General features: G+C 41.9%; 1 protein-coding gene across 1 annotated transcript in view; it reads left to right on the forward strand.

Moving 5' to 3' along the window:
* UPF1 (UPF1 RNA helicase and ATPase) overlaps positions 1-27,879 on the forward strand; it is an 85,657-nt gene that overhangs the window by 10,327 nt on the left and 47,451 nt on the right. Inside the window, exons 2-5 of the mRNA XM_089666740.1 lie at positions 10,141-10,283; positions 13,881-13,970; positions 14,995-15,162; positions 27,383-27,563. Coding sequence (XP_089522866.1) covers positions 10,141-10,283; positions 13,881-13,970; positions 14,995-15,162; positions 27,383-27,563 — 582 coding nt within the window. The remainder of the gene's footprint in view (positions 1-10,140; positions 10,284-13,880; positions 13,971-14,994; positions 15,163-27,382; positions 27,564-27,879) is intronic.

Here is a 27,879-nt window from a genome sequence, read left to right on the forward strand (position 1 = left end):
AGGCTCCCTGATGTGTGCATTTACGTTCGTACAAGATTATATGTGGAGGTGGGGTGGGCCTCAAACTTTTTCCTGGAGGATGTTATATGCTTGGGTGTAACTAATAAGTAAAACATTTTTTTTCTTCTCATAGGGGACACAAAGTCCCCTTGTGATGATTTTTAGATGACAGGTTCTCTTTTCATTGAGGCATCCAGATTCTAAAAGAAGAATGAAGGAAAAAAAAAAGTTAAAGTGGTTGTAAACCTCAAACATTAAATATTAACAAAGCATATGCCTTTGTTGTGTGTACTTGCCTCTGTCCAGAGCAAGAATTGTCATTTTTGCCTGCGGCCCTTTTCCTCTGTTATCAGCATGAGTCATTTCTGACAAGTTTTGACACCAAGAAAAAAGGTGATAGGGAGGGATCTCCAGCACACAGCCTGTGATTGACACCTTCAGCTCTGTTGTGTGCTGTTTGAATAGGGGTGTGTGTCTTACCTTCAATCAGTTCTCAGAGCTCTCCTCCTTGACCTCTGCAGAGTGTAATTTCAGCTCTCTGTCCTGTTTACTTACTGCTCATACAAGCTTTATAAATTCTGAATTTTGAATAGATAGAGAAGAGAATACTGCACATAAACAGGTACAATTTATGTAGTAGGAGTACTGGTTTAATCTTTGTATTACCTGAGGCCAGTCACTTCATTGGATATATGTAAGTGTTTAGCCACTTTACCCACTTCAGCCTCCTTGATGTTACGCATACTTCGCCAGATTGAAATGGTTATACTGGGATTATGCCTGCATCTACAGGAATCATCCCTGTCTGTGTTTGTGTATATATATTATATGTGTATGTATACACACACACTATATTGCCAAAAGTATTGGGATGCCTGCCTTTACACGCACATGAACTTTAATGGCATCCTAGTCTGTCTGTAGGGTTCAATATTGGGTTGGCCCACCCTTTGCAACTATAAAAACTTCAAGTCTTCTTTGAAGGCTGTCCACAAGGTTTAGGAGTGTGTCTGTGGGAATGTTTGACCATTCTTCCAGAAGCGCATTTGTGAGGTCAGGCACTGATGTCGGACGAGAAGGCCTGGCTCGCAGTCTCCACTCTAATTCATCCCAAAGGTGTTCTATCGGGTTGAGGTCAAGACTCTGCAGGCCAGTCAAGTTCCTCCATCCCAAACTCGCTCATGTCTTTATGGACCTTGCTTTGTGCACAGTCATGTTGGAACAGGAAGGGGCCATCCCCAAACTGTTCCCACAAAGTTGGGAGCATGAAATTGTCCAAAATGTCTTGGTATGCTGATGCCTTAAAAGTTCACTTAACTGGAGCTAAGGGGCCAAGCCCAACCCCTGGAAAACAAAAAACCTCACCACATTCCCCCTCCACTAAACTTTACACTTGACACAATACAGTCAGGCAAGTACTGTTCTCCTGGCAACCACCAAACCGAGATACATCCATCGGATTGCCAGACAGAGAAGCATGATTAGTCACTCCAGAGCAAGAACATGTCTCCACTGCTCTAGAGTCCAGTGGCGGCGTGCTTTATACCACTGCATCTGACACTTTGCATTGCACTTGGTGATGTAAGGCTTGGATGCAGCTGCTCAGCCATAGAAACCCATTCCATAAAGCTCTCTACACACTGTTGTGCTAATCTGAAGGCCACACGAACTTTGGAGGTCTTTAGCTATTAACTCTGCGGATAGTTTATGACGTCTACGCAATGTGTGCTTTAGCATGCGCCGAGCCCACATTTTTCGTGGTCTACCACTTCATGGCTGAGTTGCTGTTGCTTCCACTTTGTTATAATACCACTAACAGTTGACCGTGCAATATTTAGTAGCAAGGAAATTTCACGGATGAACTTATTGCACAGGTGGCAACCTATCACGGTATGACGCTTGAATTCACTGAGCTCTTGAGAGCGACCCATTCTTTCACAAATGTTTGTAGAAGTAGTCTGCATGCCTAGGTGCTTGATGTTATACACCTGTGGCCATGAAGTTGATTGGAACACCTGAATCCAATGATTTGGAGGGGTGTCCCAAAACTTTTGGCAACATAGTATGTATGTGTGTGTATATATATATATATATATATATGTATGTATGTATGTATGTATGTATGTATATAGACATCTCTCAGGATGCTTGTAGCTGCAGGCATAATCCCTGTATAACCAATTCAACCTGACAACATATGGGTAACATCAAGGAGGCTGCTGTGGTTTAACCGCTTTCCAGCCACCCTATAGCAGAAATACTGCTTCCGGGGCGGCTCGGGTGTGTGTGTGTTTGTTTGCATTTTCCCATGCCGCCACTTGCAGCTGTCAATCACCGAGTCCCGGCCGTGATTACTTGCTGGCGCCCGGTGCTTACCGAGGATCTCCGTGGAGGAGAACTGTTTTTGTTTACTAACAGTTCTCCCAGTCAGCTCAGGCACTCTGCTTTGGATGGCTGTGCACAATGCAGCCATCCAAAGCAGTGTGCTTAGAGTGAAGCTTACACTCGCTGCCCCATAATAAAACGCACCCAACACGCAGTTAACCCTTTGATCGCATGTTAACCCCTTCCTGCCCAGTACAATGTCAGTGCTTTTTGTTAGCACTGATCACTGTATTCGTGTCACGGGATTGCAGTGACACCAAGTAAGTTCCCCCAGTGTCAGAATGTCCGCCGCAGTCCCACTATGTCGCTGATCGCCGTCATTACTAGTAAAAGTTAAAAAAAAAAAAAAAAAAAAAAAATCCCAGTGTGTATATACTGCCATTTGTAAACGCTTTAACTTTCATGTAAACCAATTTATTTACACATATTGGGATTTTTTTTTAGCAAAGACATACATTTATGATGAAATTTGAATTTTTTAAAACATTTTTTACAGGACATGTTTAATAGCAAAAAGTCAAATACTGTTTTTTGTTTTTTTTTTTCTCAAAATTGTTGGTCTTTTTTTTTTTTTTTTTATAGCGCAAAAAATAAACACACAGGCGATCAAATACCACCAAAAGAGAGCTCAATTGCAGGAAAAAAAGGACTTAAATTTCATTTGAGTGCAGCGTTGCATGACTGCGCAATTGTCAGTTAAAGTAGTGCAGTGACGTAATGCAAAAAAAGGCCTGGTCGGGAATGGGGGTAAATCCTCAGAAGGGCAAGTGGTTAAACCAAAATGTATATTTGTTTTTGTGTGGGTTTTAATGTAAAAGCGATATTGACAGCTAATTAGCTGCTGGATTGCTTTTACAGCCGTTTTTTTCAAACATATTTTTTGGAAAAATACACTTTAACTCTAATGCGCAAAAATAATAAATCACAAAATACAATACCTTATTGTTTGGTAAAATATAAAGTTACGCTGAGTAAATAGATACCTAACCTGTCACGCTCGTGGAAATTTTGCACGCTTGTGGAATGGCGACAACCTATGGTACTTTAAAGTCTCCATAGGCTGCGCTTTAAAAGCCTTTACAGGTTACCAGTTTAGAGTTACACATATCTGGTGCAAGAATTATTGCTCTTGCTCTGACTTTCACGGCGATACCGCATGTGTAATGCGATTGCCATTTATGTATGCATGCATGATCTTGTGTGTTTTTTTTTCCTTTTTGTGCAATCAGGGTGGAACAGGGCACTTTAAAACATTTTTAAAATAGTTTATTTTCATTTTTTTTTAATCACTTTTATTGCTATCACATTGTCCTGTTTATGAAGGGATCTGGGGTCTATTATGCTCTTAAAAGCATCTGATCAAATGGTTTCACAAGCCAGTAATGGCTTGTTTACATCTGAGCGAAACCAAAAGTGACAAAATACTTGCTTCTGGTTTCTGAGATCATAGAGGTGATTGGGGACATTCTGGTTTGACTTCATTTAAAGAAAAAAGTTTTACTTAAATTTTTTTTTTATCACATAGAGGACAAAATATCCCCTATGTGATTTTTGGTGACCGTATCTCTTTATTGAGATATCCAAGGTCTAAAAGACCCTGGATGTCTCCCTTGTGCGCCACTGAATGTAATGCAGTTCACATCACACTGCATTACATTCTTTCCTGGCATTGATGGTTGAGAAATTTGTCAACAGGCACCCGGAAGTGACATCATAATGTCTCTTCTGAGTCAGGACAAGAAGGGTAGGGGAGCGGACGTGTCTGCTCTCCTCCCTCCCGCCGACGGAGCAAGCTGAACTAGTCCCAGGCTGCAGATGGGGAAGCGGAGCCCGGGACACATAGCGGGCAGGGAAAGGTTCAAGTGGGAGGGGGGGCACGGAGGCTGGCACTGTGAGCTATGTGAAAGCAATTGGGCAGCAGCGCAGCTGCCCAAATGCTTTCACCTGACAGGTTAGAAGGTTAAAAAAAACTACCTGCCCAGCACCCGGAACTACATGTCCCGGACTTCTGGTGATATACATTCAACATCCCTGTCCTGTAGGAGCAACCAGCTTTTGCTGCAATTTCAGTACATCGCGCTGCAGCTCATACTTCTCCTGCAGCTGTGGCACCCCCTTGTCTCTGCCCCCAACCTTGTCTCAACAGTTGGCAGCAGAGAGGATGACAGAACTTCTACAGATTCTGTGTAGTCAGAGCACCCCCCTTGTCTCCACCTCTTCTGGTCTGAGCATTCAGCAGATTCTGGCAGCGGTGCACTGTGATATGAGAGGGTGGGGAACTCTTTACTGATGGTGGGGAGGCTCTTGACATCTGATATAAGGTGGGTGAGATTCTTTGGACGCATAGTTTTACAGATACAACCGGCTCTTTGAAGGCAACTATAATGCTGATGTGGCCCTCAATGATATTGAGTTTGACACCCCTGCCCTAGAACATGTCATGAGACAAATCTCCAGAATGGCTTTAATCTCCTTTCACATGCTCAAATTCTTAAGGCTAAAGGCTTGAACAGCTGAAGATGCCTGCAAAAGGTTCCTCATGCATATGCCTTTCCAAGGAAGACATCTGCTTGAGGCACTTGACCAGTTCATCAAAGGGGTAACATGTATGAAAGTTTTACTTCTACAGTGGAAGGTCCTATAAGTACCTCCTACAGGAGTGCCTAGCTCCTCAGAACTCGGAGCCTCTGTCCACTCTAATCGGCCTTCAAAACCGAAGTTCAGCCCTTCCTTTTGGTACAAGGCTTGGCCCACCATGGCCAAAAAACCTTCCACAAAACACTGAACAATGAAAGGGCACCCTTACTCCTAAGAATGGGTGGGGGGGGGGGGATGTCTCTTTGGGTCACAGACATCCTAGACCTGTGGGTTAAATCTGTGGTTTCAACCACCGTTCAAAACTCTACTACCTCGTTCCTGGATACTTTCACATCAGCCATAAGCTGTCCAAGCACAGTTGTACCACTTATTATCCCAGAGAGGAGTTGTGCCAGTACCGCATCAAGACAGGCTCAAAAGATTGTAATCAAACTTGTTCATGGTACCAAAGCCCAACAGAGGGTAGTCATCCCAATCTGGAAATTTAAAATCCCTTAAAGTGGAACTAACCACCACTAAATTTTGACATCTCCCAGTCTTCTGAAGACTTCTCCCAGTCTTTCTTCCGGGTTTGCTGTGTTCAGCCACGTGAATGGTCAGCTGCATGCATAAGGAAGTCACCTTATGGCACAGAGCGGTGTTGTTACATACTGTGCTGTCATATAAACTCTGCCTGTCAGCATATGTGTTTTTTTGGTTGTTTTTTTTTTTTGTTTGTTTTGGTTTTTATAGAGGTTAATCCCCTTAAAAAAAAATGCTTTGATGACACTTGGAATCTGCAGGTCAATGATTGCCTTTCTGTGACAAGAATACATGGCATCTGTGGTCATCCATCTACATGTTCCTATTTACGGTAATCACCACATGTGCGGTCAATTGGCAGACCACCGCTTCCAGTTAGTTTCTCTGCCCTTTTCACTAACAGTCCAAGGAACATGGTCATTGAGTAAAACCAAACTTTCCATCAACATCTTAGAGCTCAGAGCAGTCCAGTTGGCTCTGAAGCACTGAACCCCACTTCTGAAGTGGCATCCTATCAGGGTGCAGTCAGACAATGCATACTAGCACATTATGCCTTTACCTTGCGGGGGGTGTTTTTTATCCTCCTCCTTTTTTCCTTTTTTTTTTTTTTTTCTCTTGAAACCTTTCTTCAAGTTCATGGTGTAACTTGTAAAAGCCCCCCCTTGTGGCAGATTGTGCTTTCTTGGGATCTTAACTTGGTTTTCCCTGTACTGCAGAAACCACCCTCTGAATCTACTGGGGATATCCCCCTGGAGGATATATCATGCAAAGTAGCTGATTTGGTCACTGTCACGACTGCCAGATGTGTTTCTTAACTGTGAACCATTACCCTTTGCAAGCCTTTTTTCATACTTCACAATGATAAGGTTGTCCTTTGCCAAGGCCATATTTTTATCTGCAGTGGTGTCGGCATTCCACTTCAATGAGGACATTATCCTCCTATCCTTATGCTCTGCTCCTAAGCATTCAAAGAAAATCTCTCTACTTTGCTTGGTAATAGAGCCAATAGACTAAAATTCAAGGCAACTGTTCCAATCAAACAGACATATGTCCTGTTCTCTGGACCTTGCACAATGGATATGAACTCTGATTGCAAGAACTTACATTCTCAAAAAGAAATCGCCTGTGCTTTTATGCACCCATTCCCCCAGATTGGTGAGAGGTTTATGGGCATTTTGGCACAAAGCCTCTAGCCCAGTTGTGTAAGGCTGCAACCTGGTTTTCTGTTCATAGTTATACCTTTGCTGATGCAGCTTTTGGCAGCAAAATTCTCGTAGCAGTTTTGAGGTTGGGTCTTCTGGCCCTTGTTGGGACTTTTTGGCACAGTTCTGTTTGCCTTGTTGTTTATCCTTCCTGTTCATTGCTTGGGGCCATCCCCATATGCCTATTCTGCCTCTATACTGTACATTGAAGATAACAGGATTTTTGACTTGCCTGTAAATTCCATGTCTTGGAGTAAAGTACAAGACACCCTTCCTTACATTCCTTGGTTTACTTCATTGCTTGCTACAAAACCGAGTGGGATAGGATTATATGACAGGCTCCCAGGGGGGCATGTCCTTCAAAGCTTTGCCAGTGTCCACTCACTTGAAGGTACATGCTTATGACCCATAGTGTAGGAATATGTTCCCTGTGTCCTGTACTGTACTCTTAAGTTATGGAATTTTACAATAAGTCAAAAATCCTTTTTTACTGTGTAAAGGAAAAATGTACAAAACATTTTGAAGAAAAACAGTTTTGTTCTATTAACATAAAAATGCTAGAACATTACAAACACCCCCAAAATGACCCCTTTTTTGAAAAGTAGACAGGCTCAACTGCCTGATAACATTCTTCCCCAGCTGCAGGTGTAATAAGGGCTATTGAGAGAAGAATACACGACAGGTCTTTGATGGAAGTGCCTGTTAACAGAATACAAAAAATGTGATTATTCCTTTTATTATTATACAGGATTTATATAGCGCCAACAGTTTGCTCAGCTCTTTACAATATAACGGGAGACAATACAGCAACAGTACAGTTCAATACAAGAGAGATAGGAGGGCCCTGCTCCTCAGAGCTTACAATCTAGGAGGGAGGGGCTAGTGGTACAAAAGGTAGTAACTGTGGGGGATGGACTGGTTGGAAGAGTAGAAGATTCCATTATTAGCTGAGGGCAGGATAGGCTTCCCTGAAGAGAGGTTTTCAGAGATCGCCTAAAAGTGAGCAGAGTAGGCGATAATCTGATAAATTGGGGTAGAGAGTTTCAGAGGATGGGAGAAGCTCTAGAGACGAGCATGGGAGGAGGAGACAAGGGAGCTAGAGAGCAGGAGGTCTTGTGAGGAGCAGAGCGTACGGTTTGGGTGATATTTAGAGACAAGATCGGTGATGTAATTTGGGGCAGAGTTATAAATGGCTTTATACGTTATTGTTAATGTTTTGAATTTTATCCGTTGGGCAATGGGAAGCCAGTGGAGGGATTGGCAGATACAGAATGGTTAGTAAGGTGGATGAGTCTGGCAGCAGCATTCATGATAGACTGAAGAGGGGATAGCCTGCGATTAGGTAGGCCAATGAGGAGGGAGTTACAATAGTCAAGGCGAGATATAACAAGGGAGTGAAAAAGTTGCTTTGTGGTTTCCGAGGTTAGGAACGGGCATATCTTGGAGATGTTGCAGAGGTGAAGTCTACAAGATTTGGACAGTGATTGGATTTGGGGCTGAAAGGACAGATGGGAGTCTAGGATTACACCTAGTACCCTGGCATGAGGGGAGGGACTGGTGATTGTGTTATTGATCTTGATGGAGAAGTCAGGGGATGGGGCACGGGCTGGAGGGAATACTAAGAGCTCTGTTTTGGAAAGATTGATTTTGAGGAAGTGGAGTGACATCCATGCGGATATGTCACTTAGTAGAATAGTAGAAGAGACTGAAGGGGTGAGGGGTAGAAAGATAGATTTTTTGTGTCATCAGCATAGAGATGGTACTTAAAGCCATGGGAGTTTATCAAGTGACCAAGGGAGGAGGTGTAGATGGAGAAGAGAAGGGGTCCAAGGACAGAACCTTGTCGGACCCCTACAGTGAGAGGGAGTGAAGAGGAGGAGGCAGCATTATAGGGAATGCTGAAGGAGAGCTGCGATAGGTAGGAGGAGAACCAGGAGAGAGCGGAGTCTTGGAGGCCAAGAGAGTGGCGTTTTTTGAGGAGGAGGGGATGGTCAACCGTATCAAAAGCTGCAGAGAGGTCAAGTAGAGTATGGAGTAGTGGCCATTGGTTTTAGCTGTTAGTAGATCATTAGCAAGTTTTAGTAGGGCAGTTTCAGTGGAGTGTAGTGAGCGAAAGCCAGACTGTAAAGGGTCAAGAAGGTTGTTGTTGGTGAGGTGGGAGTTCAGGTGATTGTAGACTGTGTTCTAGGAGTTAAGAGGTAAATGGGAGCAGAGAGATGGGTCTTAAGTTGTTCAGGTTGGTGGGGTCCAGGGAGGGCTTTTTAAGTATGGGAGGGATGTGTGCATGCTTTAGAGATAAACTTTCAAACTATGTAAAGAATACATTCTAAACCTTTTTAGAATTAAACTGAAACTATTATATTTAAAGATAAACTCCGTAAGTTCAGCCACTTTGATACAAGTGCAGGGATACTAGGTGCCTTGTGGATTTATCTCTATTTTTTTTATATCTGACATGTTTACGGTGTTCAAGTAGGATACACTCGGGACTCTGAGAGAAACACACAACTGCAGCTATGCCCGCCCCTCCCCTCTGTAGCCCGTTCACTGAAGTCTTTGTATTTTGTGAATGATTTCACATAATACAAAGACTTCTGTGATTCGGCAGGAGGAGAAGTGGGCATAGCAGTTACATGTACTCTGCACTTGAAGGGTCTGAGGCCACAAGGTCTAGCTATCTTCCTGGAGGCCATAAATCAAAGTAGCTGAATTCCTGGCGCTCAACTTTAAAAGTAAATGTGCAGTTTCATGCAAAACCTGTTCATGAATTACTTTTTAAACTGGAGTTGGAATTGTCAGTTCTGCATTTTTGCCAACCCTAATTCTGAAGTGGCTCCTGGAGTCTTAGCTTATTGTCCGCTTTAGAAACTTTTGCTGTGGCTTCATACTACATCGGAAACTACCACTTTAGATCAAAAACTCATTGGAACAATTCTAGGTACAGCTGCCTGTGAAATGCAAATATTTATTTATTTTTATTTTTTTTGCGCCTGCACTACAGGTTTGTCTTAAAAGCGTTTTAATGAAGGATGTTTTCATTTTGGTGTAAAAATCTCATTTTTGGAATACAGTTTTGGAAGTGAAAGTGTTTGAGCTGTAGCTGCTCATTTCTTGAACAGGGATAGGTTGCGGTTGATTTGCAATTATTTTTCTCATTTAAGACCTTGTGAGTGGTCTTGTTCTGTGACCATTCATGAGGTCTCCTGCTTTATAGAAGAATATTTCCCTTTTTAAAATTGTTGGTACACCTAAGACACTACAAGCCAGCTGTGCTAATAAAGGATGTGAACCTTTGCATATGTTCCAAATGCGCTATTTTGTTTTCTGTATTTACCTGACCTTGAACAAAAATCTGTACCAAACTCTTTACAAAAGTTATTATTAAAATTAATAAATGTAAACAACCTAATTGAAGTTTTTGATTTTATTGTAGGTTAATGGTCCTGATGGGATATTACAGAATGGCACAGTAGATGATGGGGTGGGAAAAACAAGCCAGTTGCTGGGTGAGCTAAATTTTGAAGAAGATGAAGAAGATACATATTATACGAAAGATCTCCCTTTACATGCTTGCAGGTGGGTCTTTTATATGCACAAGTTATTAGGTTCTTTGTGGTGAGTTTTTTTTACCAGGTTATGTATACCATTAACCTGTACTTTGTACTCTATAAACTTAAAGTAGTAATATACTTTTTTAGTTTAACACATTGAGCACAATAAAATAAACATTCCCCAGTAAGCTGTTTTTTAAAATTCTTACCCCAACACTTGCAGTTTACAACATTCAGGCCTCATTCACACCATATGTGCAGAAAAACTGATGGAAACTGACACGCAGATTTCACTTGCAGGGACATCAGTTTACATCTGTTTTCAAGTGCATTTCAATTAGTTTTATACACCTAGATTCCTGTGCAGAGACAATCTGCATGTTTTATTCTAGTGTTGCGGTGTGAACAGGGCACATAGAGAACAATTGATTTTTTTTTTTTTTTTTTTTTTTGTACCCTTGCAGAATGCGTGCAGAAAAACTGACATCTCTGTACCATGGTGTGAAGGAGTCCTTAATGTTTCTGGCTTCTGTTTTTAGTGCTGCTTCCCTCAACTTCTCTCACAGGAGAGCTTTAAAGTGGAACTAAACCCAAGGATGGTTTAAGAAAACCATTACATTCCCAGCATGTGGGAAAAGCTGTCTTATTTGCTTATGCTTTCAAGCAGACTGGCTGGTGTCATAACTGATCACGTGTAGCACCATGGTAGTTGCAGATCACACAAGGGCTAAAATGGCAGAATAGTTTAGTTCTGTTTTAAAGTGTTGGTTTTTTTTTTTGTTTTTTTGTTTTTATTAAACCTTACTGCATTCTATGTAAGGTAAAAAAAAAACTTTAGTGCAGCTTTCCCTGCAGCTCCCCTAAATACATACCTGAGTCCAATCTCAATCCATTGATGTGCATGAGAGCCGAGCCTCTGCTTGCTGAGACCCAGCAGTAGGAGCCATTAGCTCCCACTCCTCGTCCATCAGACCCAGTGACAAGGTAGTAATGGACACAGAGTAGGGCTCGGGAGCGAGCATGCACAAGCGCCCCCACAGCAAAGGGCTTGCGCGGGGGGTAGCCAGTACCCACCAGTAGGGGGACCCAAGAAGAGGAGGATCGGGGTTGCTTTGTGCAAACCATTGCACAATGTAGGTAAGTATGACGTTATTTTAAAACAAAAAAAGAGATCCTTTAATATTTAAAGCGGAGTTACAATCGCACTGTGAAAAAATAAGTCAGCAGCTACAAAAACTGTAGCTGCTGGCTTTTAAAAAAAAAAAACAGCCACTCACCTGTCCTTCGATCCCGATGTGTTCCAGGCGCCGGCATCTTCAGTGTTGGGCACCCATCTGTGACAGCTTGCGGCTTCTTGAATGGTCCCGTAGTCTTCTGGGACCTGTCATGTGTCCCAGAAGACTACAGGGAGGGAGGGTAGGTGGACAACTTCTGCTTTCGATCGCCTATGTGATCGCAACGGAAGTGGGAGCGGCTCCACTTTAGGTGAACAGTGCCGTCTCCAGTTAGTGTGTTTGCTTGGTGAAGGGACAGGAAGGATGAGAGGAGTGCCTTGCGTTCCAAGGAGCTACGGGTTTGTGTTTTTCTATTGATGCACACAGTGTAGGGGAACGCAGCTCTTGTCCCTACATGCAATTGTGGCTCCATATACACTGCAGGAGGAAGGCATTGCCATGAAACGGGAAACCTGGGACCATGGCATCAGGTTAAACAGGAACATAGGCAAGAATTAAAATATGAAGAAGCTGGTTACTCAGGAATGATTGATTCAGCTGCTGAAAGTGCTTAAAACAAACTGGGGGTTCACTTTAAAAATGCAATATTAAACCCCAAAGTCAAACCAATACTTGGATGTGGTGGCTGCATTAGTTTTCTTTTTTAGGCTTTTTCATTTATTTTCACCTGGTGATCTTGCCAGTAAGTCTTTTTTTTTTTTTTTAACAGAACATGCTGTCCTGCAGATGTATCAGTCACAGGGTGGAGACAAACCATTTAACACTGATGGGGGTTCTTACAATCAGTCTTACGATCAGCTCTTTTAAAGTTTAAAGGAACAAAACTTTTGCTGTATCTGCTTATAAAGTGTTGGAGTTTGGCTGCAATTTGTTCATGCATTCAACACTAGAAACCCCCCCCCCCCCCCTTGATTGACTACGCTGCTGTCAAGAGGTGTCTCTGTTGCTCCTTCATCCAGAGTGTAGGCACCCTAATACAGGAGGTGTGTTACTAGCCAGACCAACAAGTAATGAGTGAAAAAAGCCTATGAAAAAAAAACTAAAGCAACCACCATTGGTAAGCTGCAATATATTACCTTTTTGGGGTTTAAGGGTTGGTTCATACTGGATGCGACTTGGCATGCGATTTGCATGCCCTGCAACTTGCAAATCACATGCCAAGTCGCACCCTATTGTCCGCTATCAGAGCGGTCTTATCGGAGCAGTTCCGACTTGGTCAGAGCCGCACCGATTTCTAAAGTAGTACTTGTGATTTGCATAGATATCTGTGTCAGATGTCTTGCAAATCACAAGGAAATCAGCATCTCACCCGACTTTGAAATCGTGCGACTTCACTGTAAGTCACACAATTTCAAATTCGGATTTGATGTGAACGGAGCCTAATACCGCTTTAAGATATATGTACCTTTTTATCTCTTAGTATGAAAAAGCACATGACTTGTCAAGCTGGTGCAGTGTCATGAAGGAATTTTATGTTATGTTGAAGTGAATGGGCGACGTACTGGTCTGCATTAAAGTGAATTTGTGCTTTGCCAATGCAAAGGGAAGCAACATGTTAATTTAACTAGCATCCTCCCCAGCAGAATGTATTCTTTCATATACACAAATGTATATATGGTTAATATACAGCATGCAGGGCTAACAAAGCATTGGAATGCATTAAGAAGGGTATTTACTCAAGCATAAAGCTATAATTCTCCCACTTTTCAAAACCCTGCCACCTCTTGAGTATGCTGTCTAGTTCTGGTCCTTCAGTCCAGAGAAGAGCAACACCGCTAATAAGGGGGCTGGAAGACCTCAGTTACGAGGAACAACTACATACATTAAACTTATTCTTTCTGGAGAAGAGGCACTTAAGAGGAGATATAATTGCAGTGTACACATATCTATATGGTGATTCTAGCATAGGGAGTAAACGATTTAATCTTAGGTCTGTTTAGAAGACACATGACAACTAAATGAAATTGGGAGAGAAGCAGTTTAATTTTGAACTGTGTAAGGGGTTCTTTACTGTTAGTCATAAGGATGTGGAACACTGTAGGTGTCAGTGGGGGGTGTAAATACTTTCAGAAAACTTTTAGATTTGTATTAGCGAACACAATAGACAGGGATGTAGGAAATGGTAGTGACATAACACATGCGCACACACACACACCTGGATAAACTGGTCTCTTTAGTCAACCTTGCCAACTATGTAAGTAGTTTAGCTACTTGGAGCATTTTTCTGTGCCTATTGCGCTCTTTATTTTGTCATTTAACATGATTTAGAAATGGTACTTGGGTTTTGTACATTGATATATTCAAATACAATTTAGATACAATATATGTAAATATTTTTGCTACCAGAAATGTCATTGGCAAACTTAATACTGGATTTCTATTTACAGCTACTGTGGTATTCATGACCCTGCTTGCGTGGTCTACTGTAACACAAGTAAAAAGTGGTTCTGCAATGGACGTGGAAACACCTCTGGAAGGTATGTGGAATTTTGAGGTCTGAATTTTGCAGGTTTGTGTATGGGATTTTTTTTTTTTTTAGCAGAGACATGTAGCAGAATACGTTTTGGCCTAAATTTATGATGAAACTGCATCTTTAAAAATTTTTTACTGGACATGTTTAATAGCAAAAAGTCAAATATTGTTTTTTGTTTTTTTTTTGTTTTTGTTTTTTTTTTTGTTAATAGTGCAAAAAATAAAAACCGCACAGGCAATCAAATACCACCGAAGAAAGCTCCTATTTGTGGGGGGAAAAAAGGACATAAATTTAATTTGGGTGCAGCATTGCATGACTGCTTAATTGTCAGTTAAAGTAATGCAGCGCTGTAACGCAAAAAATGGCCAGGTCAGGAACGGGGGCAAATCCTCTGGAGGGCAAGTGGATAATAATTCACATTTCCAACATTTGTTTGTTTGGTTTTTTTTTTTGCTGGTGTCCATAGGTGATGGACCTGTGTCTCTGCTGGGAAAGCCTTTCTGCTCAAATGCACAGAATTCTGCTGCATTTGTGTTTTATCTGCTGAGCCTTGGTGCTCCATAGCAGTAGCAGTTTTCTGGATTAGTCCCTGTGGAGGAACTGTACCTGGACCCCAGTGGGAAGAATGGGGAAGGCCTGTAAGCTGGGACTCTGGGGGGGGGGGGTCAGATGAGCCTCTGCTCAGCTGCACAGAAAAGTGCAGGATCTGGCGGAGCAGTTCTGTCCTCCCTCCTGCTCCTGACTGCTGGAAAAGGTGGGGACAGAGACTAAGGGGGGTGCCGTAGCTGCAGGAGAGGTGCGATGGCAACATGAAATAGCCTGGTGGGCCGGATTCATTCTATAGGCCTTGTGTTTGACAGATGTGGTTTAGATCTAAAACTAATAGAGATTTCTTTTGTATGCCATCAAATGAGAAATATGCCCTTTTGCTAGCCATTAACTCCTTCAATATCTGTGAACCAGTTTCTGTGGTGTTCTCATCTAGCTTCTATAGTTTGTGTTTGACTAATTTTTTCCCTTCCTTTTAGCCACATTGTAAACCATCTGGTCAGAGCAAAGTGTAAAGAAGTTACTTTGCACAAGGATGGACCTCTGGGAGAAACGGTATTGGAATGCTACAACTGTGGTTGCAGAAATGTGTTTCTTCTTGGATTTATCCCTGCAAAAGCTGATTCAGTGGTTGTGTTGCTGTGCAGGTAAGTGTGGTTGATAAAATGTACTCCTTTCACCCTTGCTGACATGCGGTTTTTGCTTTATCCCATTTAATTTTTTTTTTTTGTGGTTTTAGTACATTTATAGTGCTTGGTTTCTGTAGGATTTGGACACTGGCAAATAGTGGCCAGCCTGATATAACCTTTCACACTTTCAGTATACCTCAGTTTTTTGCTAGTACACAAGGAGCATGGGACACCTTTTTCTCTACCCAGATAACACTAACCTTTTTGCTAGCTCCTTTTTTTTTTTTTTTTTTCTTTTTTTTTTCATCAATATTCTTCAACATACTGCCTGAGCTGATGTCTATATGCAGTTACCCAGATTGGTATATTGACAGTAACTTTGCATGCCTTACCCAGAACCTGCTGGAGTGGATGCTTGCCTGTTGGACGCCATTGTTTATCCTTATTTTTCCGTTGGCTTACCAAAGAAGGGGTCCCAACTGAGGGACTGATCACTGCTCCACTAGGTGTGGTGTACACTCAATGTTCTTGTTCCCACCTTGCAGTATGCGGTAGCACCTTTCAGCACTGCTCCTAATCACCTTGGTTGGTCTTTCCTGCCTGCTTACAGTAAACTGCTCAGCTGTGGACCTCTTCTGCCAGCAGCTGTGTTGTGAGCATCAAAATCTTGGCCTTGAACCCCTGGGCTACGTTGTCCTTAACCTTGCAGTGCAACATGTCAGTTTCCAAACACATGGAGAACAGTCCCTGATGTACTAGGACCCTCCAGTTCATGGTCCGCTAACTATGACTGTCAATATCAGGCCCTTGAGAGGGTTCAACCCCTCCTCCGTTTTGTCTAAGGGAAATTTATGCAGGACTTCTTGGGCCAAATTGCAACCTTGATCAGAGAGGTTATAAGCTTACATTCATGCCTCATTCTGCAGAAACTTTGTATATTTCTTAAGGCCTTAGCAGCCACTGAGCTGCCTCCTGTAGAAACATTGATGAGGAGTCTCAGAAATTCTTTGAGAGACTGTTCCAGCTCTTATTGATGCAGGGCACACCACCGTAAAAATGGATGAACAGCCTGTAACTTTTATTAGTGCTGCTACCTGTCTAAAAGTCCCTTTTAGAAGTCCTAAGACTGCTTTCCGATACACATCCTTAATAAGACTCCTCAAAGCCTCCCAGTCTCCATCTTCTCTTGTTCCTGTCAATATCACATTAATAAAAGCATGACTATTCCTGTATGGATCCCATAGATAATTGTTTGGAAATTCTTTCCAAAATCTTGTTTTCTCTTGTAGTGTTTGCATTGCAAACTGCCCTGGCTGTGATCCTAGGCTGACAAACAGGGAAATGGATTGGATTAATGGAAGGGATCGGTTTCCTCCACTCTGATCACGTATTTATGCAGCTTTTTAGCGCTCATGCCAACATGGATAGATTGGTTCATGTCACCTGTATTTCCTGTATGAGCCCTCCTGTTAGACTTGCAGAAGACTCCTTGACTGTAATGTTGACCAGCAGAGAAATGCAGAAAAGTGAATGGTTTGCATGCCCTTCAAGGGACAGTGTCTCTTGGCGCTGCTTTGGATGCTCATCAAGGATGTTACCTGAGTAAGAATACTCAAATGCCCAACTAGAAGAAGCCTAGGTCTCGGACAGGGAAGTTCGCTCCTTCCAAGGCCTAGAAAAGTATTTCACTAACCCACATACAATTTTTCATTGGCATGATAGATGTTCCTCTACTTACAAAAGTAAAAAGCTGGCCATACACTGCGGATTTCGCCCAGTGGGTGAACTTGCTGGCCCTGCTTCATTTGGCAAAAGTCATTCAATTGACTTGTTGAAAGAGCCCATTGGAAAATTTTTGCCTAAACAGTGGCTTCAAACAATCAGTTGATGGTTGAGTATTTTGACAGCCTGCAGGGCAAGCTGTTAGAATACAGTAAGCACTGCAGAAGATTTGCTCATTGGTGCTATATAGCGTTTTTGTTTTTTTTTATGTTTTTCTCCTGTCAAACCCACAGGCCAGCTTTAGACTTTTGCAGACACTTGGACATACTGTATACTGCCTGGGTACAGAAGGTAGCTTCCAAAGGCTACAAGCTATACTAGGGTTCCTTTGTCAGCCCCCTTCCCCATTCATGTCTTCCAGCCTGCCTGTGTTTTTTTTATTTAATTTAAATTTTTTATTCAGTTTTACATATAAAATACATGTTCCATCATTACTCTCAATATAACATAGAAAACCATCCATTATATCCCCTGCTATCATTATTCCCATTACCCCCCTCCACCCATCCCTGCCCACCCTGAAACCTACCCCTCCCCCCCAAAGAAAAATAAATAAATAAAAAATAAATCCACCCACTCTGCATCTCTCCATTACATATTTTCCTAAATAAGGGTTACTTTCACATATCCCACTCTACTGCTTCATGTATTTCACCTTGGGCTCAAAATCTTCCCATTTTCCCCATCTCCTATAATATACATCCATCTTGTCTTCTTGCATATAATACAGTTTCTCCATTCTACATATCTGATTCACTCTTTCCGCCCAATCCTCTTCTTTCGGCACCTCTGAGCTATGCCAAAACATAGGTATCAGACCCTTTGCCGCATTTAGATAATACCGTATGCTCGAATCTTTGTATTTGTTCACTGATAACTCTGTACCATGTAACAAGCACAACTCTGGATCCAATCCTATCTTTATCCCAGAGATTATCCCAATTAAGCGAACCATTGTCTCCCAAAAACCTTGAATCTTTGGGTACTCTCACCATATGTGGTATAACGTACCTATCTTTCCACACCCCCTCCAACACTCTGGTGTATTCTCCCCACTCATCTTATATTCTACGTTCGGTGAAATGTGCCATCTTGTTAAAAACGTATAATTTACCTCCACCTCTCTCATACTTACGTTCTCGTGTGTTAATCTATATATTTTCCTCTGTTTATCTTCGTCTATCTCTATTCCCAAGTCCCTTTCCCATTTTGTTATATACTTTGGCTTTGTGTGTGTCTAACTCAGTGAGAATGTTATAAACTTTTGCCGTGCCCCGTTTCCCATCTCCATGTGATTCCAACAACCTCTCAAACTTATTCCAATCCTTTCTTACTCTCAAAGGTTTCAGAAGACTCCCAACAAAGTGTTTTAATTGGTGATATCTCCACTCATCTATCTTAATAAAAAGTTCCCTTTTGTCCCTTTTTCAATTCCTTAAGTGTTCTCAATTCCTGCCCTTCCATAATATCCCTCAGTTGAATATCCTCTTTTTTAAACCATTTTCCTGTGCTCTCCTCCCTACCTGGGGGGAAATACTCCGTGTTCCTCAGTGACATTAATTGTGAATTAAAATCCCACTTCATAAGCTTGTGCAATTTATCACAAACCCTTATAACATTTAATGTATAAACACTCGTGGTATCTTTTAATCCTCTATATTGTGCTGGTGCCCATATGATTTTACTCAAGTTAACTCCGCTTAATTCATTTTCAATTTTAACCCACCTTTTCCCCTCTGGATTGTGTGTCCAGTCATAAATTCTTGCAAGAACTGCTGCTCTATAATACCTCTTGATATCTGGCACTCCCAATCCTCCCTTCTCTTTATTTCTACTCAGCAAATCATAAGATATTCTAGGTTTTTTATTTTTCCATATGTATCTTGCTAACATCTTTTTAATTACCTTAAAAAAACCTCCAGAAGCCTAATTGGGATCATCTGGAATTTATATAGGATTTTAGGTACAATTACCATTTTTATCAGATTTATGCGCCCTATCCAAGACGGGTCACCTCCTCCTAATTTCTTCAATTCCTCCTTAATCTCATTTAAAAGTGAGATGTAATTTAACTTATAAGTTCGTATGTGAAGCAGTGAGTATAACCCCTAGATATTTTATCTCTCTCTTTCCATATAAAAAGGGAATTCTTTTTGTATCTTCTTTTTCACTATTTGGAAGATTTACATTTAAGATCTCTGTTTTTTGCTGGGTTAATTTTCAAATTTGATAACACCCCATAATCCTTTAAACTCTTCATTAAATTTGGGAGTGTTATCCTAGGATTTCCCACATAGAACAACAGATTGTCCGCAAAAGCAGCCACTTTATGTTCAATTCCTCCTATCTGTATTCCTTTTATGTCCATATTTTTCGAATTGTTGCCAGTAAAGGTTCCAATGATAATACATACAACAATGGGGACAGTGGGCATTCCTGTCTTGTTCCATTTGATATCCCTATAGGTTCCGACCTCTCTCCGTTAACCAAAATAACTGCGGAGGGCTCTCTATACAATATTCCTATCCACTCTCTCATTCTAACTCCCAATCCTAGAGTCTCCAGAGTGTCCATCATAAAACTCCAATCTACTCTATCGAATGCCTTTTCAGCATCGATTGAAAGCACCACCGCTGGAGTTTTCCCCTTCCTGGCTTTTTGGATAAGCTACAAAGTTCTCAACCCATTGTCTCTACCTTCCCTCCCTGGTACAAAACCCACCTGGTCCCCCTGGATCCAGTCTGGCAATAAATCTTTCAACCTATTTGCTAAAACCTTTGCATATAACTTAGTGTCTATGTTCAAAAGTGAGATTGGTCTATAGCTAGAGCACTGAGAAGCATCCTTCCCTTCCTTTTGAATAAGCGCCACATGGGCCTGTAAAGATTCTCACCTCATCTCCATCTCCCCACCTAGAGCGTTCATATATTTCTTCAATTTCGGTATCAACAAATCACTATATTTTTTATAGTACCTCACAGTATAACCATCTGGGCCTGGGCTTTTTCCCGTCATAGTACTTTTTAATGCTATTATTATTTCCTCCTGCGTAATTACTAAATCAAGGGAAATCAGTTGATCTTCACTCAACTTCGATAGTCCAGCGTTTTTTAAATATATCCTTCATTCTCTACTCACATTTCCACTTTTATTTATTGAATCCTGGGAAGTGATATTATACAGCTTGCTATAATATTCCTTAAACACCTTGGCGATCTCTTTAGTAAAATGAACTGTTTCTCCCTTGGGGTTTCTTATTTTTTCTATATAATTCCTGTTTTTCTTTTTCCTCAAGGCTCTCATTAAATATTTTCGTGGTCTATCTGTACCTCTAACATAAAATAGTGCAGCGCTGAAAAAAATGACAAAATGACAAAAAAGTAGTCCACTAAAAGTCTATGACATATAAACGTATCCAGTGTCAGATGTGGATTCAGAATAGGTGATCCGTGTGGAAATGGCTGGAAAACGCACTCACCAGAAGTAAGACACATAAACGCAGTGTGTATGTAAAACTCAAGGATCTTCAATCCAGAGGGATTTTTTCAGCGCTGCACTATTTTATGTTATTGCTTTTAAGTGTTATTGGTTGCTTAGAGTGCCTAGCCGCTTTCAGGATTAGCGCTCACTGCTGTTTCTTCCTATCTGTACCTCTCACTTGCCACTTTATTAAAAACTCTTCTCCTCTCCTCTTCCATCAGAATCTCTAGTTCTTCTTTCTTTTTTGTTATCTTCTGTCTTATCTCTTTTGTTCTATTTTTATGTATCTGCTCCAGGTCAAATATTTCTTTTAACAGCCCAGCAAGTTTCTCTCTTCTTTCCCTCTTCTTTTTTGCCCCGGACGCAATCAGTATACCTCTTATGTAGGCCTTGTGGGACTCCCATACTGTGGCCACCGACACTTCCCCTGTCTCATTCTCCTGAAAAAATCTTTCAGTCTCTTCTCTAATCTTCTGATCAATCTCCTGATCCAGGAGAAGAGCCTCATTCAACTTCCATCCAATACCCCCTGTCCGCCGCCTCCCCCACCCTAATTTCAATGTAACAGTGGCATGGTCTGAGAGAGACATTGCCTCTATCTCTACTTTAGCCACCATCTCGATAAGTTGATGATCCTCCAATATATAGTTCAATCTCGAGTACATCTCATGTGCATTAGAGAAGAAGGTATAGTCTCTCTCTTTTCCATGTATTATTCTCCAAATATCCACCAGTTGGCACTCATGCATCACCTTCTTTAACATTCTCAGAGACCTACCTCCCTCTCAATGCACCGGAGAGGTCTTATCCATTTTTGGATCCATACAAAAATTCAAGTCCCTTGCCACTATCAAGCACCCCCCCTTTTTGAAGGCCATCAATTTTCTCAAAACACCTTTCAAATATAACTCCGGTCTTTTATTTGGACAATAAATATTCGCAAATGTACATTCCATTTCTTGTAACCTACCTCTCAAAAACAGAAATCTCCCCTTTGTATCTATTATTCTTTCCTCCAGCTCAAATCTTATGTTTTTTGCAAGCCCTATTGCTACTCCCTTTGCTCTCTTAATTGGGGAATCTGCATAAAACCATGTTGGGTAGTTTCTAGAATTCAACTTAATGTTTGACTTAATCTCGAGATGTCTCCTGGAGAAAGACCACAGAAGCTTCTCTATGTTGCAACTCCTTGAATAGCTTAAATCTTTTCCCAGGAGATTTCAGCCCACTTACATTATATGTTATAAACCGTAACTCTTACATATTTCTTGTATCTTTTTTTCCCCTCAATTTCCTCTTTTCCACCCTCAATTCCCTTGTACTTCCCTTCCTTATGCAGTGTTAATTTTATAACCCCTTCCCCATTCCCTCCTACCCACCCTCCCCTGTTATTCCCCAATACCCCGCCCCCCTCCTCCCCTCCTATTTTTAGGCCTCTAATTTGCCTATTAATCATTTGTGGGTCTATACCCACCCTTGATTGAACCTTAGGGCTAAACTCCACTCATGAACGGCACTCCCTCCTTCCAACCACCCCAATTACCCTCCATCTATCTGTTTATTTCTAATAGCTTTATTTTCCACGGTGTGTGAAGAGAGGAAAAAAAAAAAACAAAAAACCACAAAGCCCCAATGAGTCATCATCTAGAGGAAACGTCATCGGGAGGAAAAAGTGGTGAGGGGACAAAAACAAAAAATACCCACACCTCTCTACATCTCCTCATTTTTCTGTTCTAACAGTCTGCCAAACCTCCTTTCCCCTAACGTCCATTTCTCCCTCTTCTTCCCACCTACTAATAATTGTTCTATGTAATTCCAGTCTATCGCAAAAGTCTCTCAGGTCCTCTGGAAATCTCAGATATGCTTTAACACCATTCTTCCATCCGATTAAACACTCTGGTTTACTCCATCTATAGTGTACATTCCGTTCTCTCATCTGCTCAAGCAGGGGTTTCAAAGATCTCCTTCTCCACAAAGTCTCAGGTGATAAATCCGCAAAGATCTGAATGTTCATTTCTCCATACTTAATAATTGTTTTTCCTTTGATCCTTCTCCAAATCTCCTCCATTTCCCAATACTTGTGCAGATGAGCAATTGTATCTCTTGGTTTTTCCTTCTCCTTTCCTTGATGAAACTTTCCTGATCTATAAACTCCAACTTGACTAACTCTGTTTTCAGGTCTATCCAGAATGTAGTTAAAAATTTTACAAACTGTTTCTCTCAATTCTTCTCCTTTAAAGATTTCTGGGACTCCTCGTATCTTAAGATTGTTTTTCCTATCTCTATTTTCCTGAACTTCCATCTTATACAGCAATTTTTCTGAGTGTTCCCAATAGTAGCAATCCTTTTTCCTAACTCTGAGATGTTTTGGGTATGATTTTTACCTTTTTCCTCCGTTTCTTTCACTCTCAATAACAGATGCCCCAAATCCTGTCGTATGGTTTGTCATTTCTTGCTTTAAGACTTTTTCCAGGTTTTTAAACATTTCTGCCATTTCTCTCTTATTCAGCACTTGTAAGTCATTTTCCAGGTCCTTCCTCTCTGTTTTTTGACCTTTGTTGGCGGCTACTACTACTATTCAGGCCCAACGATAATCCAGGGCTGTTTTCCAGGCTGATTTCCATTTCCCCTTTTTCACTTGCACCTTGAGACCTTTCTGGAGTCACATTCCCCTGGGACGTATATTTCTTAATCGTACCCGTCTGGGAGCCTTTAAGTCCGCTTCCTTTAGCACCCTTATTCTTCATCCTTTCTGTGTATCTATTTCTCTTTAATCGGCCTAGAGGGAGACTTTAGGATATATATTAGGGTGCCAGCATTGGTCTGTTCTTTATCAATTAACCCTTCCTTTCCTCTTCTCTTCCCAGGCCAATAACCTTATCTTCTTTCAAATGTCTTAAAATCCCCCTGGGAATCCCCCTGCTCTCCTTTGCAGGATTTTTAAAAACATATCACACAGTCCAAGACACCATAGATTCACAGTTTACTATCAACTTAGGCCATCTTTACTCACCCTACTTCATGCAAGTTCTTCTGTGAGCTGGCCCCAGGCCGCTGTTGTCCGTCTCTCTCTCCTGGGATGTTTCCCGGGGGGATTCCTACAGGGTCCCTACAGTTCCCTGTCGTCTGCTGGTGGGTATCCGACCGCTGCCTCCACTGCCTCTGCTGCCCGGTGGGTTTGGGATTAAACCGGCATCTTCCTCTCCTCTCCGAGCGCCGGCCGGCTTCTCCCCTTCCCAATGCTCATCTTCCTCTCCGAGCGCCGGCCGGCTTCTCCCCTTCCCAATGCTCCTTTGCGGCTGACCACACGGTCACGCAGCGTCACTCCGTCACCTCGGCAACCCCACTGCCTTCTCTCAAGTCGCCGGGGGATCGTCTCCTAGGGATCGGGGCCAGCTTCCACTCCTGTCCCTCTCCCAGCTCCAGCATCCCACGTCCCAGGCTCAGCTGACTCAGGTAGGGCTCCACACACCGCTACATGAGGGTTCTCGGGGTGGCGGCTATGGAGGTTTACCAGAGAGCACTCACAGCGTGCTCTCCTGCACTGCTATGCTCAGGCTCTGCCCCATATCGAAGGAGACATGTTCAGTACTTTCCTATTCTGGTTGTCCTAATTACCCCAGCCTGCCTGTGTTAACATGCAGATTTGTATAAACCCCATGCAGGTCTTACTTTTCAAGGGATGTTTACCCCAGTTCCTGCAGTGGCATGGTTTCAGGGTTTCTACTCCAACCTTTTCACAGTTCCCAAACCAAAATATCTTTGGGTCCAGAAATTCTAACAGAATCCACCAGGTCTTTCATGGCCTCCCACCAACAGGGGGATCACCTAGCCTCTGTGGGCATAAAGGGTGCATACTTGCATGTCTCCATTTTTTTCCTGTGCATCAGCCATTTCTTCAGTTTGTGGCCCCGCCATTCAGCCTGTCTTCTGCACACTGTGCTCACTGAGGTTCTGGCCCTTGTACTGTTAAGCTTCTATGGTGTCGTCATTGGAAAATATTGGACAACCTCCTTCTAGGGAAACTGCATAAATCCTGGCCGAAAATGTGGTGTGAATATTTCAGAGATTTAAAATGGTTTTGATCCTGACTCACTAGAAGTCAGCCTTTTAGTTGACTTCTTGTTTGAAGTATCTTGATCTTGTCCCAGACACAAGCTACTGTTTTTCTTCCCTTAAAAAAAAATGTCACTTTCTTTTCCCAGAATGACTATTCCATCCACGAGTTGATTGACGTTTTCAGCATTTAAGTTCTAATATCTCCTTCAAGGCAGTACTGTTTGCCCACTCCAGACCCCACAACTCCAGACAATCTCTCAGCATCGTGTCATTGTGGGTCAAATTGGTACAGTCTCTGGATAAAACCGTTTCACCTGTTATGACAGAGTGGGTTGTCTCTGGCATGGATGCTCAGAAAATCAGATCTGGAGTTAGGGAAATCCTCCCCTCCATCTCTTGAAGGATCCTAACAGTGTACTTTATACCAGCCCAGAAGGCTGGGAAGGAGACCTATACACATTATCGGTGCAGGGGACTAGGTAACTTGAAGAATCCTGTCTCCTGATCAACATTTTAGAGTGCCGGATGATTTTATTTGTCTCTTCAACATTGGACATTTACTTCTGGAGGATCATCCAATTGGAATGCACCACAACAGTGCCGTACATCGTCCTTCAAGGAGAATCCAGAGGTCTTACCACTGCATGATCTGTTGAAACAATTTAAGTTTTAGCCTGTCCACTGTTTACATCACAGGCCTGGACAAATGTCACACATACTTTGTCATCAGTGTTGGGATCCCAGGAATAGGTTTCACACCTGTAAGTGTTCCAGGACCTGTGTCTCAGGTGGGAGATGCTCTTAGATATTTTTTTTTCTTTTTTTTTCTCCCCAAGGCATTTTCTTTGGCAAAAGCAGTGGATGCCCTGGTGGCTCTGTGGTATCAGTACAAACCTGTTCTGTCCCTTTCCTCCCCTAAAACCTCTTCTTCCTCTGCTCCACAGGCTTGAGTTGGAGGGCATTACGGTTACCCACTTAGCTCTTGGCAGATACGTAGATATAGTAATAAACCACTTTTAAAAGGAGCACTAAATTGTCTAGAATGCCAACACTCCCCCCGTCCCGAAGAAAAGAGGTTACTTGTAGAACTAAATTGGCTTATATCTAGATTATTTATTATTATTGCTACAAGTCTGGATATATACCAATTTTTAGTTCTAGAAGTAACCCCTTTTCTTCAGGGGGTGCTCTTTCCCTCTCCTATCTAGTATTTTTGTAGGTAGAGATCCTACCCTGACCTTATTCTTTTCCTGGCAGTCACTTGTGGGCTCTTCTGGGTTTATCCAGATCTTCTGTCCAAAGGACCGGTTTAACAACCTGCCATACTTTTCTCTTGCTCTAACAGTATGGCTGTTGAAGCTCAAGTCTTGGACAGGGACCCTTTTCAAATCTGCAAATTCTTACGATTCTAAAAGCTAGGGAGTCCATTTCTCTCAAGTTCTGCTATCCCCAACTTGGAAGATATACTTTGCTTGGTGTGAAGAAAAACTTTCATATCAGAAAAATTTGTGTGAGATGCAGCTGGACTTTGATCAGTATTTAGCACTGGGTACCATCAAGGGGAAAATCTTGGCACTTGCGATCTTGATCCAGAGAGTGCTAGCTTCCCATTGATTAAAGCAGAGCTTTACCCATAGCAACTTAAAAATAAAATAATGTTCTTAGGAAGGAAAATACATTCCACATTAGTATTTATGCTTTCAAAATTTAGTGTGTTCTGTAAATTGCCTTCAGCAGTTTTTTTTACTGGAGGCTGCCATTTTGCTGAAGCCCAGAGACCCTTGGCTATTAGCAGATCGGCCTCTACATTTTCAGCGCAGTGCCTAAAAATATAGAGCAACCAAGCATGTGCAGAGCAGGGTGAGACTAAATTTTAAACAGTATAGGCACTTATTTTTATTGTTTTACATAGCTATACCTGAAAATGGGGCCAGCCTGTGATCTAGCAGACAATTTTCCAACTAAAGTTCCACTTTAAAACCTTTGTACAGTTTATCGCTATGTGGTTTCCTGTGTTCCTCAGTTCGTGGGATTTGAATTTTTCTTGGCTCTTCAAAAATCAACTTCTCATGGTTCTTTCCCCCTTTCCACTCTTATTCATGGGGGTTGCATTCCTTGTTGACATCACCTGTGCCCTTTCTTTTGCTTGTGGAAGTTAGTGTCTGGTTATTGTTGCTTATTGAATGCTTCTAGATGTACCAGCTGTCTCTAAATTCTCAATGAATAGGAAAGAAATTTGTTTTTGGATTTGCTGTGAAATCCCTTTCTTGGAGTTCACTGAGGAACACCACATTGGTCCCTCCCCACTGTGTTTATGGCACTGCTCTCAGTACTGTTTTGCTAGAAACCTGAATGAACTCCCAACATTTTTAAGGCAAGTACCAAAATCTAATTTTACCCTTCATCCTTTTCTCTTTCTGAATCCTGCCTCAGTGCCTTACTCGTTGAGTGATTAGTAGTTACCCCTCTGTTTGGGCTGACTCTTGAGCTATAATTTTCATCACTCCTTTTAGACTGGTCTTTGTACAGGAGGTGCAGTGCTAGGGCCACGGACATTGCTTGTTGGTTTGTCTCCCTGTTAACCTATCATGGAAATGGGTGTGGCTTGACATTTCTTTTAGGGTGAAAAATACAGGCCCTTCTCAACAAAGCTTGCATTTTTATGTAGCTGTATAATGCACTGTGATTTCTGTAGATGGACTACCTGTAACTCTGTAGTGGACCATATTTTTCCACCTGTAGAAAGGGCATCTTGCAGATCACAGGCGAGGATAAAAGATTTGTTTATAGCATTTGAGATGTGTGGGTATGCTGTAAATTAAGTAACTATTAGGGCACACTTTTTTTTTTTTTTTTTTTTTTAATATTCATCTGTGTTGCATTAAAAACGGGATGCAATTTTTGTTTTCCTTTTCAGGCAGCCCTGTGCTAGTCAAAGCAGCTTGAAGGATATTAACTGGGACAGCTCTCAGTGGCAGCCACTTATACAAGATCGTTGCTTCCTCTCCTGGCTGGTGAAGATCCCATCTGAACAAGAGCAGCTGAGAGCTCGCCAAATTACAGCGCAGCAAATAAACAAGCTAGAGGAGCTCTGGAAGGTATTTTAAGTCTTTCAAAATTTAAAGCAGACCTTTTATGAAAAAGGTCTGCTTTACTGCTGGTCCTCCACTACCTGAACAGATTTGCCTTTAAAAAAAAAATCCTCAAAATTAAAGCTTTGACAGAAAATCTGCAATATGTACCTCAATTCCAGCTTCTGATGCTTCCATGAGGAGTGGGTGGTGTCAATACTGTATCCTGGGAAAGCTAGGTACTTGAAATCCCCCAAAAATACTCTCCTGCCATATTCTTCTGAGATTTCAAACATATAGCTTTTTGCCAATGAAGCTTAGTGTATGTGTCACCCGTGCTTCC

The sequence above is a fragment of the Staurois parvus genome, unplaced genomic scaffold (assembly GCF_062004578.1).
Source record: "Staurois parvus isolate SC_StPar_1 unplaced genomic scaffold, SC_StPar_1.0 ptg002811l, whole genome shotgun sequence".
NCBI classification, from domain to species: domain Eukaryota; kingdom Metazoa; phylum Chordata; class Amphibia; order Anura; family Ranidae; genus Staurois; species Staurois parvus.